At 43.9% G+C, this 25,733-nt stretch overlaps 1 protein-coding gene across 1 annotated transcript in view; it reads left to right on the top strand.

Annotated features, from left to right (window-relative positions):
* The first annotated feature begins 1,705 nt into the window (after positions 1–1,705).
* PGM1 (phosphoglucomutase 1) overlaps positions 1,706–25,733 on the top strand; it is a 62,350-nt gene continuing 38,322 nt past the window's right edge. The window contains exon 1 of the mRNA XM_060625929.2: positions 1,706–2,192. Within this exon, the coding sequence (XP_060481912.1) occupies positions 1,947–2,192 (246 nt within the window). The 5' untranslated portion in view covers positions 1,706–1,946. The remainder of the gene's footprint in view (positions 2,193–25,733) is intronic.

Raw genomic sequence — 25,733 nt, 5'->3', positions numbered from 1 at the left:
ATAGCTTATGGAAGAAACACATCTAAATCTTCCTGCTGGGTTGATGTTCCTAAAGAAATTCTCTTTCAAAGGTAGAAAAGCCTAACTTTTCACCTTTTTTTCCACTCTGCAGTTACTGGCCTTTAAATGTTGGGAATTTCTGAGCTCGGTGTCAGACTCTTTTTTTTTTTTTTCCTGCACTCTGTATTCTCTCCCTAGTGATCTCATTCATTTTCAAGTTTTCAAATACTATCTATATGCTAATGGATTATAAATTCATATCGCTCTGCCAAGTCTCTTTTCTAAGTTCTAGATCTCTGTGTAACACTTTTTTCTGTCCCTCCTTTTGGATGCATGACAGAAGCCTCAAACTTTACATGTCACAAACAACTCAGAATCATATTGTACCACCTCCAGCCCCACACTTCTTATAATAGGAGTGGTATCTCCTAGCAATTTGAGACTGGAACTATTCTAAGAAGTGTGGGGTTGGAGGGTGGTACAGTATGATCCTGAGTTTGGGACATGTAAAGTTTGAGCTACAATGCTAAATGAGTTACTTACATCACCTGATTATTATTTAGTGTTTGGACTGGAGCCTGGGTACTTTCAAAAGTGTCTCAGGTGATTGTATTGTGTATCCATGATTGAGAACTACAGACATACAAAACACCATTAATTCTTGCAGAAACTCTTTAAGGTAGGTTTTCTGTTCATTTTATAGTAAAGAAATGGATGCTCACAGATACTAATTAACTTTCCCCATGTCACACATCTCATAAGCGGGGGCAGGGAGAAGCTGTGGCTTTTCTACAAATGACACATTTTCTGAGCAGAGGAGACAATCACTCTCACCAAATCAAGGGGAATGCTAAACCAAAAGGAAAGAATCAATATTCCTACTTAACAATCAAGGGTCTTTTGTTCACTCTGTATCCTCCATGAACTCTTTCTGGCCACCTCAGTTCTTCTTGGTCTCTTCACCCAATTTTTATTACACAAATAACTGACTTATTTTGATGATGAACTATGCTATACTCAGCCTTACCTTATATTTGTACCTGTATTAAGGCCTCCCTGTACATTTCCTAGTTATGAAATCTGGTGACTTAGCAGGTGAACCAGGTTAAGAGCCCTGGTTTTGCAGCAACACCCACCTGAGTTGGCCTCCTGCATATAGTTATCTCCATGGCCGTGACAAGCCATTTAATTTTTTAAATCTCGTTTTGTAAGCATAAAATAGGGAAAAATAAAACTTGTACTTTAGCAAGGATTAGAAACATTCTATTCAATAAACTTTAGTTCTTAGTAAAGACACCCTAACCAATGGGAAGTAAAGGGTTTGGTCCATCAGTAAATACATGGAAAGTAGTAGGTGGAATACGACTTTTGGAACTGACTGACTCCTTTTTCTGACACAAACTAATATTTGGACAGGGAATATAAAAAAATAAGGAGTCATGAAATTTACCTAAGGCTGCCACTTCTATCTCTCAGAACAGGTTTCCAGAAAGCTATTTACATGAGATACTCTGGCCAAACCACAGGAAATTATTATACTCTGCAATTTTCCCACCCTGTCTCCAACACTTGCCCTCTGACCAAGTCCCTACCCCACGTTCTGCCCTTCCCTGTAGGGAAGGAGTTGCGGATTTCATTTTATAGTGGATTGGCTGACGGGGTGGGGGGGGAAGGGGAAATCAGAGAGGCTCCACCCATTTCACTGGAGGCCTGGAGGTGGGCGCTCTCCTTTTCTCTACCCGCCCCCCTGTACCTGCAAAGTGGGGCTGGCCACGGAGGGAGGGCCCTGTCCCCTGTCCCTTTAAGGAGGAGGGCCGAGCGCAGGCGAGAGAGCTGGCGTTGCCCCTAGCCCGTCCGCGCCCTCACCCCAGAGCAGCTGCAGCCACAGCTCCGGCCTCCCCGCGGTTAGCAGAGTCCGCTCCGGCCCCAAGAAGCGAGTCGCCACCATGGTGAAGATTGTGACGGTGAAGACCCAGGCGTACCCGGACCAGAAGCCGGGCACGAGCGGGCTGCGGAAGCGGGTGAAGGTGTTTCAGAGCAGCGCCAACTACGCGGAGAATTTCATCCAGAGTATCATCTCCACGGTGGAGCCGGCGCAGCGGCAGGAGGCCACCCTCGTGGTGGGCGGGGACGGCAGGTTCTACATGAAGGAGGCCATCCAGCTCATCGTGCGCATCGCCGCCGCCAACGGGGTAAGGGACGCGCCGGCTCCTCCGCGGCGTGCGCCCGGAGCGGGGCCGTGCGCGACGTGCCGCTGGAGTCGGCCGCCCGCCCCCTGCCGCGCTCGGGCCCCGCCACTTCCGCGTGCCGCCCTAGTCTCCACCCAACTTCTTTGCTCTGGCTTTTCCTGGCCCGGAGGCCCTGCGGAGGTCGCAGGGTGCTGAAGGGTGGCCTCGGGGCTCCGCGGAGCTGCTTTGTCGACTCTCCGGGGACGGGCGAGCAGGGCTTGACCTTGGGAGGCCCGACCCTCTGCCTCTTGCCCCGCCCTTCTCTCGCCTCCTCCCTTCCCCACCCCTCCGGCTGAGGCCTCTGACATTTACATTAACCTTTCCTGTGGCTAAAGATACAGTTACAACTCTGAGTGCAGTCGCCTTCACCCGGAAAGGTTAGACGGCCTCTGCCTTGCTCAGAACCCCCTCGCATCCCTCCCAGTTGCTTGCTATTCTGGTCTGAGACTGGCGCTTCCCACTGGCTGGGAGCCCGACGCCGTGGGGCATGGTTGGCGGGAGCGCCCGCCCAGCTGGTGCGTGAGACCCGCAGAGCTGAGAAGAGGTTGCCAAGTCTTGCTCTCTCTCCACATCCTAGTTTGCGTTGGGACTGAGCTCCCGCCCTTCCACGGCCTGGTTGCTGGGACGCAGGCTTTTGAAAACGCTAGTCTTTGCCAGATGGTGCTTCTAGATCTGTTCTTCGAGGAGTTGGAGCTGAATTTTCATGAGAACAGAAACTGCATACCCAAGGGTGCTCTTATGCAAGCCTTCGTGGCTGGCCAGGAAATTAATGCAACCCCTTGGCTCGCCCCTCGCCGCACCCTCCCCACCAGCTAAGGAACGTTAACAGACTTCAGGGGCAGGTCCACTCGGATAGGTGAAACTCTGAAAGATTTTTCAGTAAACTTCATGAATGAAAAGGTGGATTTATAAAACAGGCAACTTGGAGCTGATTATTCATTCACTTTTATAAAACATCTTCTAACGAGTTTCTCTTTCTGTATTTAAAATAAGATTTGACTTATACCTAGCTTTTCTGGAACTCATTTCTTTTAGTGATATTTTTATTCATTTTAGTAATACTTTATCTTTAACATATAAGTGTCATTTTGCCACGCACCACGAAAAGCACTAAATGTGCAGTATCTCATTTATGCTGCAGCCTTATGAGGTCGATGCTATTATGGGCATCTTCAAGTTGCCAGTGAGAAAACTGAAGCCTGGGCAGGTTAAAGAGGAACTATAAAAGCAGCACCCAGAATCTAATATAGACCTACCAATTACAACTTCTGTGAAGGAAGGGACCCTTAAATCTATAAGGAACTATTTTTCCCTAATCTGTAAAATCTACACTGGGCCCCAATCTACATCTCCCTCCCTGAGTCAGACATTTATAAGCATCAAGGAGAGAAGGTCCTCTGAATAGAATATGCTCTTGAGTTTTCAGACAACCACAAATTCCCTTAAGATCAAAAACAGATGTTACCCAGTAGATCCCTTCATTTCCTTATCACCTGTGTTGAATATGTATTTCATTCATTCATTCATTCAAAAAGACTGAACCTATGCCATATACAGAAAATGTGTGGAATAAAAAGACAATTCAGACACAAGACTTATACTTAAGGAGCTTACATCATAGTGGGAATTTTTGAGGAAAGTTGTCCATTTGGGAGTAGTGTAGGATGGGAAAGAAAAATTTAGGCTGAGACCAAAAAAAAAAAAAAAATATATATATATATATATGTATGTTTTTCAAACCTTATCCCCTTTTAGCTACTGCTTTCTTGCTTTTCCCCTTTTTGGCCAATTGCCACCACTGATTTTTCACCCATTCACTTACCACCTCCCTGCAGTCTGGCTCCTTCTTCCTTCACCACTTGCCAAGGTTACTAATGACTTTCTCGTTGCTAAATCCATTGAATACTTTTTTTGAGGCCTTATTTGGCCTTCTTATTGCCTCTGGCATTGCTGGTTTTGCACTTTTTTAAAAAAAATAATTTTTTATTAAGTTTATTTTTTTTGAGAGAGAGAGAGAATATGCATGAGTTGGGGAGGTGCAGAGAGAAGGGGGGAGAGAGAGAATCCCAAGCAGGCTCCGCACTGTCAGCACAGAGCCTGACGTGGGGCTTGAACTCACAAACCGTGAGATCACGACCTGACCCGAAATCAGGAGCCGGATTCTCAACCGACTGCACCACCTAGGCATCCCTGGTTTTGCACCTTTAAAGTCCTCATTCCCTTGCCTTGATCACTCTCCTGATTCTACTCATGCTTTTTGAGAGTTCCTTCATGACCTGCTTGCGCTGTGTACACCCTAGCTATTTCCTAAGTTTTTGTCCTCAGCTGCTGCTCTCTGATTTTATTCTCTCTGTCTCTGTCTCTGTCTCTCTCCTCACCAGGGATGTAAATATATTCCTCCTGTCTTCTGGTGTGATTCAATTCAGATAACATCTTCAGAAAACTTTCCCCAACAACCTCTGTCTGCCACTTTCATTCCCCCCCCCCCCCATTTAAGTGCTCCTTTCTTATAGATACTTCTAGAATAGATTAATGAAATCCCAGTGAAATTATCTTCACATGTGAGACTCCCCTCTAGAGAGTAAACTTCTTTAAGATGGAGTCTGCTTTTATCTGTATCTGCAGTATCTAGGATAGTGCAGATTTCAGTGAGTCCTGGTTTCAGTTGCCCTGAATTGTGAACAGTATGCAATATACTTCAAGTTAAGTGTATTCCAGCCCTTAAAGCCAGTGTATAGTTGGTGAGCAATAAATTTATTCTCTTCAAACATTTATTATGTGCTTACTTTGTATCAGACATTGTGCTGAGTACTTGGGATAGAAAATATTCCTGTCCTCAGCAAAAACAGTATAGAAGGGGAGGTAGACAAGAATAAACCGAGCACAGTGCATTAGGCGTTACGATGGAGGTGTGTGCCAGGTACTGAAGGGGGAACAGCATGGAGGGCTGTACGGGTGTGCCGTCCTTTCTGAAAGTTCGTGTTAGGCCACTTCACTTGGATGAAAGACCTACCTTAATTACCTGCTTTTGCAAATGGCAAACCCAAAGCAATCTGAAGAGGACTTTTGCTCTTATGAAGAAAGGTGGAAACTGAAAGTAGAGGTCAGCATATGGTGTGCAGGGGGTCATTCGAGAGGTAGCAGGGACCCATCCCCAGCAGCAAGAGTGGCTCCACCAAGCGCTTTCCCCTACACTCAACGTCTGCCGCTATAGCTTTGAACTATGTGAGCTTCTCTGCTTTATCTTGATTTATTCTGTGTGTCCGTTAGCAAGATGTGCCCTAAGGTATCAGAAAACACTAAGAGGTTTATTTCTGGAGTCTGAGAACACTGAAGGTGGTAGCTGAATTGAGGCTTAAAGGTGGAATTCCTAAGGTGGGTTTGTCAGGGGAAGAATACTAGACAGAAAAGAATAAAAATATAGGAGTTGGACACTGCTGGGCAAGTTAATTAACTTCTGATCCCCTTCCCCCCACTTTTCTGTAAAGGTTGGAAGCAATGAGACATACCCATAGAGGTTCCTGTGAGGATTAAATGAAATGAGTTTAAAAGTACCTGTAGTGTTGGGGCACCTGGGTGGCTCAGTCGGTTGAGCATCCGGTTTTTGGTTCAGGTCATGATCTCGTGGTTCGTGAGTTCCAGCCCTGCATCAGCTCACTGCTGTCAGCACACAGCCCGCTTCTGATTGCCTGTCCCCCTCTCTCTCTGCCACTCCCCTACTCACATTTGCTCTCTCAAAAATAAATAAAACATTTTTAAAAAATTAAAGAAAAAAAGTACTTGTAATCTCTTGTCACCTGGAAGCTGATTGACACTTTGGGGAAACCTTACGATGGGTCTGGAACAGGACTTTGTGTTATCAGTGTTCTGTTGATCTGGGGACACTAAGCTAATCAGGCCCAACCTGATGCAGATATTAACATCTCTTCCCCACCTTTCATAAATACTATCATTGTCCCCCACCTTCCTCTACCCTCAGTGGCCCCAACCAATATAGAGGGACTCCATGTTAGTCAGAAGCCAGGTGCATGCAAGTGGCAAAGACCTAACTCAGATTAGCACGGTGAGAAAGGAATTTATGGGCCTCTGTAACTGAGACGTCTTAAGAGATACCAGAGCAGACAACTTAGTTCAAACCACTCCTGGTCTCTAAAAATTGCTCTTGGGTCCAATGGTCTGCATGTGACCAGTATTAAGAATTGGGGAGAGTTCAAACTCCCAAGTAAATGAATGTTTGGATATTTTGTAAATTTTTTTTAATGTTTTATTTTTGAGAGAGAGAGAGAGAGACAGAATGCAAGCAGGGAAGGGGCAGAGAGAGAGGGAGACGCAGAATCCAAAGCAGGCTCCAGGCTCAGAGCTGTCAGCACAGAGCCCGACATGGGGCTTGAACTCACCTACCATGAGATCAGGATCTGAGCTGAAGTCAGATGCTTAACCGACTGAGCCACCCAGGCGCCCCAGAATGTTTGGATATTTTGAACGATAGTTCATCATTATCTCCAGCAAAAAAAAAAAAAAAAAATAAATGCCTGCGTGGGAACTTTTGAGTAAGCTGGTTTTCTTTCATCAACCCACAGGGGTTCTTGTGTGTTGAATTCCTTTATTTAGTCTCCAGACGCCTTACTAGAATATATCTTTTTAAAAAATAGATAAAACAAAGCATACAGGATTACAAAGGAATTATTATATTGAAATTCAATTATCAAAATATTAATCAAATTTGTGATGCAGCAAGATCTGTATGCTTCCTTACTGACACATTAAATAACAAGATTTAGTGGGAAGTCTAATACTGTCTTACTTTAGAGTGGTGATAAGTGATATTTTGATACATCTGCAATCTCAGTAATTTTAGATAAGTATAATATGATATGAAAATATCTGTGATTTCTATTGATGATAAAGTCCCTGGTAGTATTTGTAATGGTAATAATAATAATACTTGTTTGTTGCCTATATTCATAATTTAAGGAAATGCTAAATTTCATTTAGAGGTTAATGAAAATAAAGCTTTTGTTTGTTTTGCCATTCAAATTCAAGGACACCATTGAATTCTACCCAGGGATTTCTTCTAAGGATCCTGAGTTAAGAACCCCTGCACTAAATAAATGATCCTTTTTATTTTTAATGTTTATTTTTGAGAGAGAGCATGAGAGGGGAAGGGGCAGAGAGAGAGAGGGAGAGACAGAATCCAAAGCAGGCTCCAGGTTCTGAGCTGTCAACACAGAGCCCGATGCGGGGCTCAAACTCACGAACCGTGAGATCATGACCTGAGCCGAAGTCAGATGCTTAACTGACTGAGCCACCCAGGCGCCCCACGAATGATCTCTTTTTAGGGTCAGGTACTGCTTGCACCAAAATGGGCATCAAATACATGACACAGAGATTAAGGGTCTCAGGTTCTCAGATCAAACCAGTGGGGCTTTGAGAACTTTGTCTTAACTGGAGGAACTCCGCTATCTCCCATTTGGGATGAATCACCCTTTCCCGAACTTTCATGAGGCCAGCTGCAAGCACGGGTGAAGGGACATGTTTCTAGATATAGTTTTGAGAAGGAAATGAAAGAATACTGGGGAGGAAGGGGGATGTTTTGGGACTCTGAGGTAACTGGTGTTAGGTAGAGGCACCTTGCTACCTTTCCTTAAAATCTGATGTCCTAGGGCAAGGAAGACTTGGCAGAGAACCATCTTTGGGTCAATGTTTAATATGCTATGACTCCCATTAAAAAAAAAAAAAAGTCCTTTAATTATGATGGCTTATGAATGATTGTTCTCCCCCTGTTCACACTTTGTTTATTTGAATTGGTATTAAATACCAGGATAAATGAGATACTGTCCTTTTCCATCCAGGAGTGGGGGAAATAAGACACAAGAAATACATATATGTGCAAAGAACAGAATTAGAAAAAGTGCTGAGTGCAGGTAAGGGAGAGAACATTCTGGACTGGGGAAAGAAATGGTGGAACTTGAATTGTGTCTTGAAGAGTGGATAGTGTGCGAACAGAAGAGGGGGGGGTGCATAGCCGAAAGAGCTAGCTAAGTAGAGGAACGGACAGGACTGTTTTATAGAGCCAGGCACTTAGCCCTTACACAGCCTTTGTTATGAAAAATATTTTAAGCAATTTGTTCAGGAGCTTCTCTTTCCTGGCTTCACTGATCTAAGTCAGACTCTTTTCCCCTCTCACTCTGTGTTACACTGCACACTCCCACTGCTACTCAGAGTTGCACATTTGAGAAGGAGAGCCATCATAATTCAGCACATGCACTACACAGCATTGTGCCCTGTGGCTTTCTGCTTGGCTCATATTTGAAGTCTCTGTTAGAGTTCTCTATCAAGGCCTGGTGTCCCATCATCGCTCAGTTTTGGAGGCTCTGGAAGATGACATTTAACGGTGCCTTCCAAAGTGAATTTGATGTACACCAGTGGCCTGTATTTTAACTCAAATAATGTGTACAATTACATAGATTCAACTTGTAACAGAAACTCAAACAGCAGTGGATGAAACAAAATGGAAGTTTCTCTCTCGTGGAATAGTCTAGGTCTAAGCACACCAGGACTAGTATGGTAGAGCCATGGGACCCAACTTCCTTTAATCATATGGCTCTGCCATCTTGAAGGTGTTGCCTTTGCCCACCTGGTTACAGGTGGCCCCCACACCCTTATCCACATTTCAGCCAGTGGGCACAGGAAAAAGGTGGAGCAAATTGTTTTGTTTTGGTTTTTTCCTTCCCTTTAAACAATCTGGAAATTGCACACCTCACTCCTGCTCACAATCCATTGATTAGATTTTCCAGACAGGCCACACTTACCTGCAAGAAGGGCAAAAAGATGCAGACTTTATACTGGGAGGCATGTGGCCAGCTAAAAAGGGGTGGTTCTGTTATCTTAAGAAAGGAAGTTGCAAGTAGAAATCTCTGCCATGGGCCACTTCTTTGGGCATGCAGACAGCCATGCCCACTGTTCTTCCCGCCCATGAAGCACATCACTCTTCCTTGGGGGCGTCACCTCTAATTCCTTCCAATAAATATATAGACTGATGTAGTTATAGAAATAGAGCAATCACCAGCCATGGTATTCACACTTTGCTGCTGGCTGGGAGTGCAGACTCCTTGGTCTGACAATGGAGTAGGTCCACAGGGAGCCCTGATTCTGCACTCCGGGAGGGATTTTCTTCCTTCCTTCCTTCCTTCCTTCCTTCCTTCCTTCCTTCCTTCCTTCCTTTTGTTCTTTCTTCCTTCCTTCCTTTCTTTCTTTCTTTCTTTCTTTCTTTCTTTCTTTCTTTCTTTCTTTCTGTTTATTTAATTATTTATTTTGAGAGAGAGAGAGAGAATGAACGAGCGGGGAGGGATAGAGAGAGAGAGAGGGAGAATCCCAAGCAGGCTCTGAACTGTCAGCGTGAAGCCCAATGAGGGGCTTGAACTCATGAACTGTGAGATCATGGCCTGAGCCAAAGTCAAGGGTTGGACGCCTAACCACTGAGTCACCCAGGCGCCCACAGGAGGGACTCTCTTATTCTTTGTCCTCCATGCTCATTTAGCCCTAGACACTAGGCTGTAGGTTCTGAGAGTTTGGGATCTGCACAGCTTTTGCATCCTGCTTTCTGCTGATAAAAGTTGGGGGGTGTAGGAAGGCAGGAGTTGCTTTTGCAGACCAAGTTAGTGTGGTTTGTTTCACTATATAATTACTTCAAAAGTTTATTAGGCTTCTTCTGGCCTCTTCTGATCAGTTCCATGTACTGATAACCACAGTGAAAATTCTCATGTAGATAGAGTTTTAAGCCTGAAAACTTTGGCTTTTATTTTCTGGCCTCTGTGCTCTGTTCCTCCTCTGATGTTTCCATCATGATAGCCGCCTTGAGACAGGAAAAGCTAGGCTAAATAAGAAGGCGGTATCTTTAATTCAATCTTTGCTGGTGGGCCAGTTTTCATTGTCCAGCAGGGAATCCTGGGAAAGAGTTGAGTCCACAGCCCTTTCCTCTACACCTACTGCTTCATGTATAAGCTGCCTTAGCTGGGGAACATAGGTAGTGGTCATTTCAACTCTGTAAGGCTACAAATACTAGACTTGGACAACACAGTTTGCAGACCATAGTTAAAGAAAACATCCTTAGCAGAGCTATAACCTCCATTTTTGCCTGTGGACTAGCTAGTCTTTGCCTGAGCTCCTCTCTGTTGTGGCAAGAAGCAGCCAACAAATGCTCCTGTTCTGAATTCTCTCACCTGTTTGCCTGGGTTTGGTTGACCAGTGGTCTGCCTTCCAAGGTAGCAGTGATAATAGTTTTGCCATGGCATAAAAGGTATGCTGATGCTGCATATTTTAAATTCTGTTTTGGTACAGAATATCAGATTTTATCACTAGTTAGCATATAGATTTGTCTGTGAAAACAAGTTACTTAAACAAAATAAAAGATCATAGTAATAGAATCCTTTCTGTAATAGACTGGGTGTGGACAGTCCTGGGCTGTTGTGGGTGGCTCTGTTGTGTAAAGGGTCCTCTATTTCTTTTCTTTTGTTCCTCAGCCTCCCCTAGTGAATTGCCCTTATCTGCATGATCCAAGATGGCTTCCTACCACCATATGGTCATTCCGGGCAAGAGGAAGGGGAGGAAGTGGGAGGAAGGCACACTTTTTCTTTTTCTTCTTTTTCTTTTTAATTTTTAATGTTTATTTATTTTTGAGAGAGAGACAGAGCATGAGCGGGAGAGGGTCAGAGAGAGAGGGAGACACAGAATCCAAAGCAGGCTCCAGGCTCTGAACTGTCAGCACAGAGCCCAATGCAGGGCTTGAACCCATGAACTGTGAGGTCATGACCTGAGCTGAAGTCGGATGATTAACCGACTGAGCCACCCAGGTGCCCCAGGAAGGCACACTTTTCAAAGAGACTGCACATCTTCAATTTTATTCATGTCTTCTGCACCAAAACTTGGTCTAAGCCCTCTAACAGCAAGGGGGGCTGGGAAATACCCATGTTATTCTGGGTACTATGTGTGAGGCTAACCATTGGGGGTGTCAAGCAAAATGAAAGGGATAATTGATATTGGGGGACACTCAATAGTCCTCACTGTCCTAAACATGCTTTCCAAATCTGGTGAAAACCATGCAGTCATTTTCAAGTGATAGAGATATAGAAGAAGACAGAAACTTAATTTTATATAGAGAACTAGATTTTTGGAAGAGAAGCTATCATTTATTCCAACCGCCATATTAGAAAGGAATCAAGGCACAAACATTCCTATTGTGAAGGACTTTTTATTTTTATTTATTTATTTATTTATTTATTTATTTATTTATTTTTAACGTTTATTTTATTTTTGAGACAGGGAAAGACAGCATGAACAGGGGAGGGTCAGAGAGAGAGGGAGACACAGAATCCAAAACAGGCTCCAGGCTCTGAGCTGTCAGCACAGCTGACCGACGCGGGGCTCGACCTCGCAGACCACGAGATCATGACCTGAGCCGAAGTCAGATGCTTAACCGACTGAGCCACCCAGGCGCCCCATGTGAAGGACTTTTTAAATAAACTACCTTATTGAAATATGATTCACATATCACACAATTCACCCATTTAAAGTGTACAATTCAATATCTTTTTTTTTGAGAGAGAGAAAGCATGAGCAAGGGAGGGGCAGAGAGAGAGAGAGAGAGAGAGAACATGAGCAAGGAAGGGGCAGAGAGAGAGAAGGAGAGAGAATCCCAAGCACACTGCCAGTGCAGAGCCCAATGCAAGGCTCCATATCACAACCGTGAGATCATGACCTGAGCCGAAATCAAGATTTGGATGCTCAACTGACTGAGCTACCTAGGCACCCAAAGTGTACAATTCAATGTCTTTTTTAAATTTTTATTTATTTATTTATTTTTAGCATTTATTCATTTTTGAGAGACAGAGTGCGATTGGGGTTGGGGGGAGAAGTAGAGAGAGACGGAGACACAGAATCCGAAGTAGGCTCTAGGCTCTGAACTGTTAGCACAGAGCCCGATGTAGGGCTTGAACTCACTGACTGCCAGATCATGACCTGAGCTGAAGTTGGACGCTTAACCGACTGAGCCACCCAGGTGCCCCAATGTCTTTTAATGTGTTTACAGAGTTATGCAACTATCACCATAATCTAATTTTAGACTATTTCCATGACCCTAAATGAAGCCCCTTGTGTTAGTAATCAGTCCCTCTTATTTCCCTATGTTTTTGGCCCTGACCAACCACTAGAAGTTTGGGTGGGTGGATTTTACACAGTCCAGTTTGGTTTGCTAGGCAGAAGAAGTTACATTTAGCAAGTGAAGCTCCGGGAACACAAGAAGCAAAGTCAAAGGATTTGTGTCAAGAATGGTGGAATTAGTGTCTCATGCTTCTGTGTGTGCTGTCCTGAGCACTGGAGACACAGAGTTGAAGAAGTCCCCTTTCTCAAAGAGCCTTTGATTGAATGGGGGAGGACTGATACAAAAAAAAAGATAATCCTCCATGGATTTTTCTCAGCAGACTCCCTGTCCAAAGCAGACCAGGCTGTCAGTAAAAAGGAGGAGAAATTTCTCCAGGAGAATAGCTTCTTCATTTTCATGAGTGTAAGCAATCAGATTTCTTTTTTTGCAAACATATTTGAACTTATATATCCAAATTAGTATTGTACCCTGCCAAATCACCACTCTGGGAACCGTACACTTATTCCAGTGATGCGTCTAGTGCTCAAAGCATTTTGAAACTCCTCTATGGGAATTATTTTTCAGCCAGTCGGTTTATGGGTCACCTAGGAAAACCAGTCACATTATTTTATAGTCATGCCTCATTTTTCACCTAAAGCGATGTAACAAGATTTGATCACCCACTTTATTCATTAGACATGGCTCCAACCAATTTTTGTCTCTTTTCAAAGTTCAAATCTACTCTCAGAGGATTAAATTTGTTATGACTGAAGACTTTCAAAGGAAGTGCCACAGACTGTTAAGAGAGTTGCTGAGAGAGTTCCAGAAATGTTAGTGCAATGTGAGCACTGTTTGAATAAATATGTTGCTTCCCAAGATGATTGTTTTGAAGGAGATAACATTAATTTAAATGAAAATACTCTGGCATAACTGTTAAAAATGAGTTCCCATATTTTGTGCTGTTCAAGCATGCTGCCCTGTGGAGAGGGTCTTAGAAGATAGTTCATGCTGAGGAAGATTCTGGCATTCTGCTTTCCTTCGGCAGATGCCTGCGGTGGCCTAGGGATATGGTTCTCTTCCATTCTGGTAGGCATCTAAACATACTTTGGTCAGGCATTTAGAAATTGTGCACAATGAGAAGGTTTGTTAAAACACAAGTAGACCGAATGGCCCTGACCTAGGATGAGAGTCCTGTCAGCTCTAAGCCACAGAAACTAGAGACCTAGATGTTAAGATTGTGCCCGCCTGACTCCAAGAGGTCATCTCATGGTTGCAAAGAGGCCAGAAAATGGAGCTGAGATGGCTTGACTGGGTGGGGATGGGGAAGGATCTTTTGCTTTAGTAATGAAACTATTATGTTACACTGCCTCATGGGGATGTTGAGGAATGCATTCTGTGAGCAGAATGAAATGAAGTATGTTTAAAAATGAAGTAAAAGGGAAATGAGTGTAGGAGACCCAAATGGAAATGGGAGTGAGGTTGGCACCTGTTACAAAAGCCAAACCTCCTCTCTGAGCTGGGCCACACGGTTGGCCATAGTCAAATCTGTTAGAAAAACATGATCACACAGCTCGCCATAGCCAGTTCCCCCATGTGTAGATTTGGTATAAAAAGAGTAATAATAATATCTGCCTGGAAACATTTATGTGAGGATGAAGCATAATTTGTGAAGCGCTTACATAGTGCCTGACATTGTCTTTGCTAAACAGAAGACTTGGGTGATTCTAATGATTGTTATGATTATCCCAAATGCTGGGCCCATTTGGGCGCAGAGGGGAGGTCTTCTGTGTCTGCCACCACACCCACCACATAGATGTCTTATTCGCTCTCTATCCATACACTATCCCTTGAGTTTGATCTGTGAGGCAGAGGTTCACAGTGGCTGTGACTCTCCGTCACAGGCTCCACAGACTCATTGATTTGGGGCCTTTACCTTTTTGGAGTCCTGAGCCAGCAGTGGGTAGTTGAAGATGGTGATCGTAGGGTGGACCTGTGGAATAGTTATCTGGCCCAGGCTAATGTCATGCTGCTGATGAGGTGCTGCAAGAAATGTATGCTGGCATTGCTGTGTGCTGCCTACATATGCCGGACTGTATGGATTTGTTCGTTCAACAAACATTGTTGAGCCGTCTCTAGGTGTAGGCACTGTGTGAGATGGTTGGGCGTACAAAGGTGAATAAGACAGAGTCTTTATTCTCAGGATACTCGTGCAAGTAGAGCAACATCCATAGGTAACAAAAATATGGTGCAAATGCTAGTATGTTGGTTTCCTGTGGCTGCTGACAGTTGACTATAAACTGGGGGGCTGAAAGCAACAGAAATTTATTTTTTTCCTAATTCTGGAGACCATAAGTGTGAACTCAAGGTGTTGGCTGGTCTTTGCTTCCTCTGAAGGCCCCAGGGGAGAATCCTTCCTTGCCTCTTGCAGCTCTTGGTGGTTCCACGTGTTCTATGCTCATGGCTGCATGAGCCTTCACGTGGCCTTCTCTGTGTCTGTCTTCTCTTCTGTCTCTTTTAAGGGTACTTGTTACTGGATTTAGGGCCAACTCAGATGATCTATGATGATTTCATATCGAGATCTTTAATTAATATGCAAAGACCCTTTTATTAAACAAGTTTGCATTCACAGGTTCTGGGTGGACATATCTTTGCAGGGAGAGGGTGGAAGTAGTTACCATTCAACCTGCGTCAGCTGGAGGAGAGAAGTTTGGGGAATCATGAGAGCACAGAGGAGAGCAACCAGCCCCACCTGGAGGGGGACGGGGAGAACCAGGCTGTCTTCTCCCCAATGAGGTGATTTTTGGGGCAAGTATGGAACCATGAGGGAGGCCTTATCTGAGAGTAAAGTAAGGGCAGAGGCAGAGAGCAGTCACTGGTTTAGTGGATGTGGCTAATTTGTTGTCCTAGTTTAAAAAGTATACTACTGGGACGCCTGGGTGGCTCAGTCGGTTAAGCGTCCGACTTCAGCTCAAGTCACGATCTCGCGGTCCGTGAGTTCAAGCCCCACGTCGGGCTCTGGGCTGATGGCTCAGAGCCTGGAGCCTGCTTCCGATTCTGTGTCTCCCTCTCTCTCTGGCCCTCCCTCGTTCATGCTCTGTCTCTCTCTGTCTCAAAAATAAATAAACATTAAAAAAAATTAAGAAAATAAAAATAAAATAAAAAGTATACTACTGGTAATAGTTGTTGAGAAGATTCCAGAGCTCCATAATCCAAAGCGCTTTGTAGACTTCTGACCTAATGCCAGATGGGAGACAGGCCATGTGGTGGCTCCCAGAATCTTACCAAACAACTTTAGTGCATAGTAGTGGGTTGGAATTGAAAATTTGGGTTCAGATCTCCGTTGTACAACTTACTGTACAATATCATGTAGTCTGCCTAACTGCTGTAAAGCTCAGTTTTCTCATTCGTGAAATGGGATTCATTCTAATATCTGTCCTATCGGAGAGTTTTATAAGAATTAAATTAAGTAACAGGCACACAAAGGTTTTGGGAATGGTTAAGATGTGAGCCAAATGTATGTTATTATGGTTGTTTTGAAATTCCACTGTTATTTCAGGAAAGTCACCCCCCTGGACTAATGTAAGCCTCCTGCCAAAACAAATCTCAACATGCAATGTTATCTAGCATCTCTCAAAGTCCAAAACCTAGATGTGCTAAAGGATAACCAGAGAGTAAAGATCTCATGCCATTCTGAGGATCTTAGTGGGATATCAAAATGACCTCTTGTACATTAGAATTTTGTGGCAGTATAGCTTTTCATGTCAGATAGATTGAATTTGATTCTTGGATGTTATTTATTAGCAGTTTAATCTTGGGCGAACTGCTTGAACTTTTTTTTTTTTTTTTGCTCACGTATAAAATTAAAATAATATGTCATAGAGGTGTGTTTAGGAAATAATAAGATATACATAGGAAGTCACGTAGCATAAAGCCTCACACCATACTCATGATAAGCACGTTGCTAGTGGGGATTCTGATCAGAAATACAGATACTTTACACTTTTCTTTGTTAATGGTCCCCAGCCAGCTCCCACCTTTCAGTTTTATTTCTTAGCTTTATCGATGACCTATCAAGATGCTCCACACCCGCTGGCCAATAAATTTCAGAACTGAAATGTCTTTTCTTACAGAGAATGTTTCAAGCCCAGGGCATGGGGTGGGGGATCTGTTCTACATAACTTTAGGCTTTTAGAAATATGTTATCAGCTTGATACTTAGTTGTCTCATCTCAAAAGAACACAGAAGCCAGCCCAAATAACACAAATAGCCCAAATAACCCAAGTAACCCCAAATAAGTAAAACTGTCCCTGAGTAGCTTAAGTGCTAGGCTCAGTGTTCGGTGTTTGCACCAGGTCTGTTACCCATGAGGGTTTAGCGTCGCAGTTCTAGTAAGTGGTTGGGTCTGCTTGCTCAAGCAGCCTCTTTTGAATATTTGAGGGGTTGCGTTCTGTCCCTCAGACACTTGCTGAACATTTTGTCGTTGCTCAGTATCCTGCTGTGCATTTGGGACATGCACAGGTGCATTGAGACAGTCTCTGGCACCCCGCAGAGCTCATCGTCCAGTGGGCATTACCATACAGTGTGACAAGTGCCTCCTCAGGGTGTCATTGGGAGCCCTTGGGAGAGGGGCGCAGAGAGGTGGTCAGAGGAAGCCTCCAAGGGGAGATGTATTCGAGCCAAGTCTTGAAGGATGATGAAAAGGAAGCCAGGAAAAAGTGAAGGCATTCTGCATGGAGGGAGTATGGGCAAAACAAGGAGGCCATTGTGAGAAGTAAGCCCACAGGCTTAGACTTTAAAATAGAAGTCTTTGTGACTCCTGTACTGCAGAAAGGGAGGAGGGTGGCAAGGTGGCCAGTGGTGAATTAAGGACCACATGGATACTTAACCCCTGATGCTTTCTTTTACACGCTGGCCAACCTAAGATACAGTCTAAGAATTATCTTGTGAGTCCGGTAGGAAGGGAGAATCATGGAGACTTAGGTTGGCAAACCTAAAAAGCTATTTGTTTATTTATTTATTTTAATTTTTTTAAACGTTTATTCATTTTTAGATAGAGACAGAGTATGAGTGGGGGAGGGGCAGAGAGAGAGGGCGACACAGAATCCGAAGCAGGCTCCAGGCTCTGAACTAACAGCACAGAGCCCAACGTGGGGCTTGAACTCACAGACTGTGAGATCATGACCTGAGCTGAAGTTGGACGCTTAACTGACTGAGCCACCCAGGTGTCCCTAAAAAGGTGTTTATGAGGAGGACTGGGCCACAGTATTTGTCCAGTAACACGTCAGAGCTCTGTTTGCTGACTGTCTTTAACCACCAGAATATAAGGCATACAGCAGTCTGTATGTGACCCAGTGTTTTCATCAGGGCAAGTCTTTTAACTTGGGTTGGTTGATCTAAATCCATATCATAGAATGTATGATGCACAGTTCACTCAGTTAAATCACACATTTACAGACAACAAAAATTTACCAAAGAAATTAGACCTGTACTGTAGCTACACTGTTTCCTATAGATTTCACCCTGATATTAGTGAAGGGGTGGGGTGGGCCATGACCCTCTTTTTCTCTTGTTAGGTTTAGTCTCTGTCTCTCTCTTACCACTTTACTAGTCTACACTGAAGTTTGCTTCCAGGAATGAGCACCTCTCTGTCTTTCTGCCTGTAATTATACGGGGCTCCTCTTGGAAGAAGCCCAAACATTGGGCCTCAACCACCCAGGCTAACCAGCTCTACTTCCTTCACTATTGCAGTTTCTAGCTCTGTTCCTAATTGTTATTACACAAGTCTGTGTGCTGTAGAAATTACCTAAGATGCCAGTACGCAGGCAGAGTGTGCTCTGTTGTGGATGCCTTGTGGTTTGGGAAGTTGTCTGATGCTGGGAGTAATTTTATAGTTGAGGTTGGTCTTAGGACAGGAGACCATGTACTGGGTGACTGACTGCCTGGAAAAGCTCACCTCTGTCCTCAGAAACTCTAGTCAGAGAGGTCACAGGATGCTCTTCCTTCGACAGTTCAGCCAGCAAATATTTAAGCTGCTGTCTGCTCCACTTTATTCCAGGTACCAAAGTTACAAAATGTGCTGTCCTTTTCCTCATCACTGAGCAGGGGAGCAGGCTTATTTGTATATTCCAAGCCATGGTACATACCGTGTTATTTAGTGGTGAGAACCAAACACTTTGGGGCAGTGTGGGGAGAGGTCTCTCCAAGGGCCTCTGGCTCAGACCAGCCGCTCTGATGCAGAGGGATCAGCTGTCCCTGGACCTGGGCTTGCCTTTTTTTGTTTGTTTTTAATTATATTTATTTGTATTTTAAAAAATTTATATTAGTTTCCTCGGGCTGCTGTAACAAAATACCACAAATGGTGTGACTTCAAACAGCAGAAATTTGTTTTCTCACAGTTCTGAAGGCTTACAAGTCCAAAATCAAGGCATCACAAGGCCATGCTCCTCCCAAGAATCCTCTCCTGCCTCTTCCACCTTCTGGTGGTAGCCACAGTCACTGGTACAACCCAGCTCGTCTCTGCCTCTGTCTTCATGTAGCTTTCTTCCCTCTGTGTCTCTGTCCCCAAATCTCCCTCTTATAAAGATACCAGTCACTGGATTTAGGGCCTACTCTAATCCAGTATGACCTTGTTTTAATGTGATCACATCTTCAAAGACTGTTTTTTTTTTCAAATTAAGGTCACATTCACAGGCATCTGGGGTTAGGATTTCAATGTAGCTTTTTTTTTTTTGGTGGAGTTTTCAACCTACAACCTACAACCTGTGCTCTGCCTACCAAGTGCAAGTGGGTTGTGCAGTCCACTAAAGCTCATATACTTTGCAGTTGGGCAGTATCCCTTTGACAGTCACCTGGGATCTATTTCCTTTTCATTTTCTGCAAGTTCAAATGTGCTTGGTTACCCAAAGGAAACAAACAGCTGAAGCGTCAGCTTTGGCATTAAAGCTGGCATTGAAACCTGCCTTCCCAATTTATTAGTTGCAAGATGTGGAGTAAGTCATTTCACTTCTCCAAGCCTCAGTTTCCTCATCTGTAAAAGGGAAACAGTGAGATTCCCTGCATCGCAAGGTTGTTATTGAGCCTGCATGAGAACCTACATGTAGTGCTCTGCACTGTGCTATAAGCTCTTTGTACGTTCTCAATTAATCTTTTCAACAGCTTTTTTTTTTAGTTTATTTATTTTGAGAGAGAGAGAGAGAGAGAGCGCTCACGAGCAGGGGAGGGGCAGAGAGAGAGAGTAAAGACAGAGAGTTCCAAGCAAGCTCCGCACTGTTAGCACAGAGCCAGACTCGGGACTCGAACTCATGAACAGGGAGATCATGACCTGAGATGAAACCAAGAGTCAGATGCCTAACTGACTGAGCCATCCAGTCACCCCAATCTTTTCAATAACTCTTTTTTATTATTTTTTTATTTTTTTTATTTTTATTTTTATTTTTTTAATTTTTTTTAACGTTTATTTATTTTTGAGACAGAGAGAGACAGAGCATGAACGGGGGAGGGTCAGAGAGAGGGAGACACAGAATCTGAAACAGGCTCCAGGCTCTGAGCTGTCAGCACAGAGCCCGATGCGGGGCTCGAACTCACGGACCGCGAGATCATGACCTGAGCCGAAGTCGGACGCTTAACCGACCGAGCCACCCAGGCGCCCCTCAATAACTCTTTTTTAAAAAAAATTTTTTTAGTGTTTTATTATTATTATTATTATTTTTTAACATTTATTTTTGAGAGACAGAGAGAGACAGAGCACAAGTTGGCGGAGGGGCAGAGAGAGAAGGAGACACAGAATCCAAAGCAGGCTCCAGGCTCTGAGCCATCAGCACAGACCCCGACACGGGGCTCGAACCCACAAACCATGAGATCAGGACCTGAGCCAAAGTTGGACGCTTAACTGACTGAGCCACCCAGGCGCCCCATTATTATTTATTTTTAAGAGAGTGATAGGCAGAGTGTGAGTGGGGGAGGGGCAGAGAGAGAGGGAGACACAAAATCCGAAACAGAGTCCAGGCTCTGAGCTGGCATCACAGAGCCATCACGGGGCTCAAACCCACGAACTGCTAGATCATGACCTGAGCCAAAGTCTGACGCTCAACTGACTGAGCCACCCAGGTGCCCCCTTTTCAACAACTCTTAAGAGCCTGGTATTTATATCCCTGTTTCATAGTTGAGGAAATAGAGGATAAGTGATATGCCCAAGATCACTAACATACTTAAAATTATCAAGAGTTGGGATTCAAACCCAGATTTCCACTATGCCATATTCCTCAAGGTAGACATTTAAAAAAAAACTTTTATTTATTTTTGAGAGAGAGAGAGAGAGAGAGCAGGGGAGGGGCAGAGAGAGCAGGAGACAGAGGATTCAAAGCAGGCTCTGTGCTGACAGCAGAGAGCCCAATGCAGGGCTAGAACCCTGAACGATGAGATCATGATCTGAGCCAAAGTTGGACACTTAACTGACTGAGCCACCCAGGCGCCCTGGTAGACCTTTTTTTTTAAATTTTTTTTTTAACGTTTATTTATTTTTGAGACAGAGAGAGACAGAGTATGAACAGGGGAGGAGCAGAGAGAGAGGGAGACACAGAATCTGAAACAGGCTCCAGGCTCTGAGCTGTCAGCACAGAGCCCGACACGGGGCTTGAACTCACGGACCGTGAGATCATGACCTGAGCCGAAGTCGGACGCCCAACCAACCAAGCCACCCAGCCTCCCCTAGACATTTTTAATAGAGTTATCTACAGCTGTAGTCTGAGGGTTCCCAAACTTTTTTATGTTGCAGTCCAACTTTTTATTTCTCTGAAGCCTGTTTGCACTTAAGCCATAAGGGCAGGAGAGAGTACCTTGCTGCCCACTTGAGATGCTGTTCATCCCAGGAATTCCTATAAATGTTCAGAGGGGAGAAAATACCCATAGTTCTTTAGATCGCTGTTTACAAAGCTATTATTTATTGAGTACTTACCATTTACATGGCGACATATTACAGTGAGAGGCAGCACAGCATGATGGTTGAGTGTGGGCTCTAGAGCCAGATTGTCTGGGTTTAAGACCCATCTCCACAATTTCCCAGCTGTTTGGCCTCGGGCAGATGATAAATCTGTGTCATCTGTGTCCATGTCCGTAAGATACGGGCTGAGAATGACAGCCTTGATCTTACAGTGTTGTTGTGAACATCTCATGAGTTAATGCTTGTAAAGCACTTGGAACACTGCCCAGCACACCGACCTACTGTGATTATTTCCTATATACAACAACCTTTAAAGCAGGTGTCATTGTCTCTATTTTACAAATAAGAAAACTGAGCCCAGAAAGACCATACACAGCCAGAATGTGGCAAAGGCAGGATTCACACCCAGGCCTGTCTGACTCCAAAGCCCTAGAGCAGGGGCTATAAATTCCCCTTCCATCACCTTTTCCCTGGCCCCTTATACATATTCACTACCCAGACCCCACTATAGCATTAATTTTTTCCTGCCTGGTCTCCCTTGCTCTAGAGATCAGAGGCTGTATTAGAAGGATGTGATCAGCCCTTATCAATAGGTCTTTCTATTTTTGGTAGTTTAGATAGCATTTATTGAGTGGCTACTGTATTGCCAGGCAATTGTGGTAAACGCTTTACATGCCTTTTCTCACATACTTGGAGAACCTTTAAAGGAAGTTTTACTATCCTCATTTTACAGAAACTTAGGCTCACAAAGATTCCACAGAAAAATTCATCCACTTTTTGTGGTCATCTCCATTTACTTCCTTTACAGCTGGACATCCTCGTTTCGCCAGGCCATGTAGTTGGAAAAAACCTTAATGAGACCGAGAACAACCTCACCATACCCTTCTTAAAAGTCCAGAAATCCCACCACGTTTTAGTTATTTCATAGAGGGCCAACCACTGTCTGCCACAAAACTCCAGGGCGCATGATTCCCATTATATTTGAAGAGAATGGGGTCCCCTAGACTTGTGCGATGCCGCTGGGCCAGCTAGTGCGCCCCCTTGTGAGGTCATGAGAAATCTTGCATGTTTTTCCATTTTCCACCACAAGAGGGAAACACACAACCATGAATGAATTTGAACATAAAGCAGTTCTTTAGATTGACTTTTTAAATTGATTAATTTTTAATTTTTTTTTAAACCAAGGGGTTTTCATAAATAGTTTCTGGTAATATCCAGAATATGGAAAGATACTCTTTTAGCTCCAAATGAATACTCTTAAGGGAGTTAAATGAAAATTTTCTTGAGGGTGTTCCAAAAAGGAAATAAAAGATACATATAAAAATTTTATATGAGCCATATAAATGGCCTCTTTTATAGGTCAAAATGGTTGAATACTGGTAATTTCTAATAAAACAGGAGCCCTCTTTACAGTGCAGTATATAGTAAGTAATATGTAGGAAGCCCTGTGCAACTTCAAAGGTTGTTTTTAGGTTTAATCATATGAATTAAGGATGGCATTTGTGGAGGTAGGGAATGCCTTTCTTATATTCTCTTTCTCCTTCAGGAGCTCATAAATCCCTCTTGAGCTCCCAGATTAGCACTTATGACTCCATTTTTTAATTTTAATTTTTTAATTTTTAATTTTTAAAAATGTTTATTTTGAGAGAGATAGAGAGACAGAGAGAGGGGGGCATGAGTGGGGGAGGGGCAGAGAGAGAAGGGGACAGAGGATCTGAAATGGCCACACGGATAACAGTGAGGCCAATGTGAGGCTCAAGCTCATGAATGGTGAGATCATGACCTGAGCCGAAGTTGGATGCTCAACTGACCAAGCCACGCAGGTGCCCCATCTTACTCCCTTTTTTTAAAAAAAACAATCTGTTGATTTATCTATCTCTCTCTTTAGACCAAAAGTTTCTTAATGACTGGAGTCTGTCCTCCCGTGGTGCACAATGTTTGATAAAATGAATGGAGCAAGTCAGTTTTATAGTAGATATTGGATACGTGGGTGAATAAACAGATGGATGACAGATGCTAAAAGATGCGTACGCTCTGATGCAGTGGTTTTGTTCGTTTTTGATGTCAAAATATGCTTCAGGAGTCTTTTTGAACCTGAGATTCTGTACAGCTTTGAGCCGCATGGCCCTTGGAATTCTTCAGACCTTGTACCTTCTTTATAGTTTAATGTAACTTCTCCATTTCTTTAAAGGACATTTCCTAACTCTGTTAAAACACTATACCCATTGATAGGTATGGAACACTGCTACATAGTTTCAGATGGGTTTGGGGCAGTAAAAAAAGCTAACCCTTATGTAGGGCTTACTACAGCCATGCTAAGTTCTTTACATTTATTAAGTCATTGTATCTTTATGCAAAAACCCTGCAGTGTATACTAGTTTTTCTTTATTTTTTAAACTCTCTTTAAAGGATGAATTGTTTAAATTTTTTTTAATGTTTATTTATTTTTGAGAGAGAAACAGCGTGAGAGAGAGAGGGGCAGAGAGAGAGGGAAACACAGAATCTGAAGCAGGCTCCAAGCTCTGAGCTGTCAGCACAGAGCCCTATGCAGGGCTTGAACTCATAGACTGCAAGATCATGACCCAAACTGAAGTTGGATGCTTAATTGACTGAGCCACCCAAGTGCCCCAAGGATACATTGTTTAAAATGATGTATAATTCCCAGGTTTTGGCACACACACACACACACACACACACACACACACATTGAGGTATAGTTGACCTGTAATATCATATTGCTTGTAGGTGTACAAGGTAATGATTTGATATTTGTATATATTGCAAAACAATCACAGTAAGTCTAAGTAAGTACTATTTACAGTCCCTATTTTAAATATGAGAAGGTGGGGCACCAAGAACTTAGCTATTTTGCCCAACGTTCACCCAAATAGTAAATGATATTCTATCTGTCTCCTTACTGTTGACTGAGGTTGCTCAAAGGGAGAAAGAGAGGGGGGCACCTGGGTGGCTCAGTCAGTTAAGCATCCGACTTCGGCTCAGGTCATGATCTCACGGTTCGTGGGTTTGAGCCCCGCCTCGGGCTCTCTGCTAACAGCTCAGAGCCTGGAGCCTGCTTCAGATTCTGTGGCTCCCTCTCTCTCTTCCCTTCCCCTGCTTGCACTGTGTCTCTCTCTTTCAAAAATACACTTGATCTTAGCCAAAAGGCCGAGAAGCGATTCTCTCTTTCAAAAATAAATAAACATGAAAATTTTTTTTTTTAAAAAATGAAAGGGAGAAGGAGAAGGACTTTGCTCTCTTCCTCTTCTTGCCTGGATGGGCCAGCCGGTGGAGCCTGCCTCAGAGCTGCCAGATGGGAGCCAGGCACCACTGAGGCCCACTCAACAGAGTGAAGAGCTGCAGGTAGTAGCACGTGTTAGGAAGCGAGGCCGACTGCAGTGAGTTGCCAAGAGGATGGCTCCATAAGGTTAGAGAGGGGCCTCCTGAAAGCTGGGGGTGGAGTGGACAGTTGGGTGTCACAGGAGCCTGAGGCAGGAGGAAGCCCTGCAGCCACTCTCTGCCTACCCTCTCTGTTTATCTCGGCACATCTGCTTTGTTTTTTTCTCCTCCGCTGACTCGGTTGTCAGTGTGAGGTGGTGGGTTTGTGTGTGTGTGTGTGTGCATGTGATCTTAGTTATAAACTCATTTGCTCAAACTCCTATGAACATTTCAAATTTATAAATCAAATGCATTTATTGACTTTTAACGTTCTTTGTCACGGGGCACCTGGGTGGCTCAGTCGGTTAGGTGCCTGACCCTTGATTTCCCCTCAAGTCATGGTCTTGTGAACCGTGAGATTGAGCGCCGTGCCGTGTCTGTCTGACAGCTCAGAACCTGCTTGGGATTCTCTCTCTCCCTCTCTCTCTGCCCGTCCCCCGCCTGTGCTTTCTCTCTTTCAAAATAAATAAACTTTTAAAAATAAAATAAATTAAAATTCCTTATTTAACGAGCAAAGCTTGGAAGTATTCAAACGGAAGTCTTGTACAGGAAGCCAGCTGAGGAACAGCAGGATCCTCAGAGCCACCACAGCTGAGGAAGGAATCCTTTTTTGCGACCTTGGCTAATCTTCCAGTCTCTCCTCTAAGCTATTTGATGTGCCACTGGCAGCCAGCCAACTTTCCAGAAACATATCAGTTTAGATTCCTTTCGCTTAAAAATTTCCATAGCTTCCGGCAGCTACAAAATAAACTTTAGTGTGGTTCATGAGACTTTGTAATCTTGCCCCAACTATTTCTGCAGTCTCACCCCATTCCTGCAACCTCTCAAGAGCCATAGGGCTGTGCGTGCACCTCTGGGACAGGGCCATGGCTCCCACACTGTGATGGCTTCTCCCTGACATGAACTTGTTAAGAACAAAGGCCCATGCACTTTTTTTCTCTCCTCCTCCACCTCCCAAATATGAAAAAAAAAGTTCATATCTTTACATCGTTTT

Source organism: Panthera onca, chromosome C1 (genome assembly GCF_046562875.1).
Source record: "Panthera onca isolate mPanOnc1 chromosome C1, mPanOnc1 haplotype 2, whole genome shotgun sequence".
Lineage (NCBI taxonomy): Eukaryota > Metazoa > Chordata > Mammalia > Carnivora > Felidae > Panthera > Panthera onca.
This window is presented reverse-complemented; position numbering and strand designations above follow the sequence as displayed.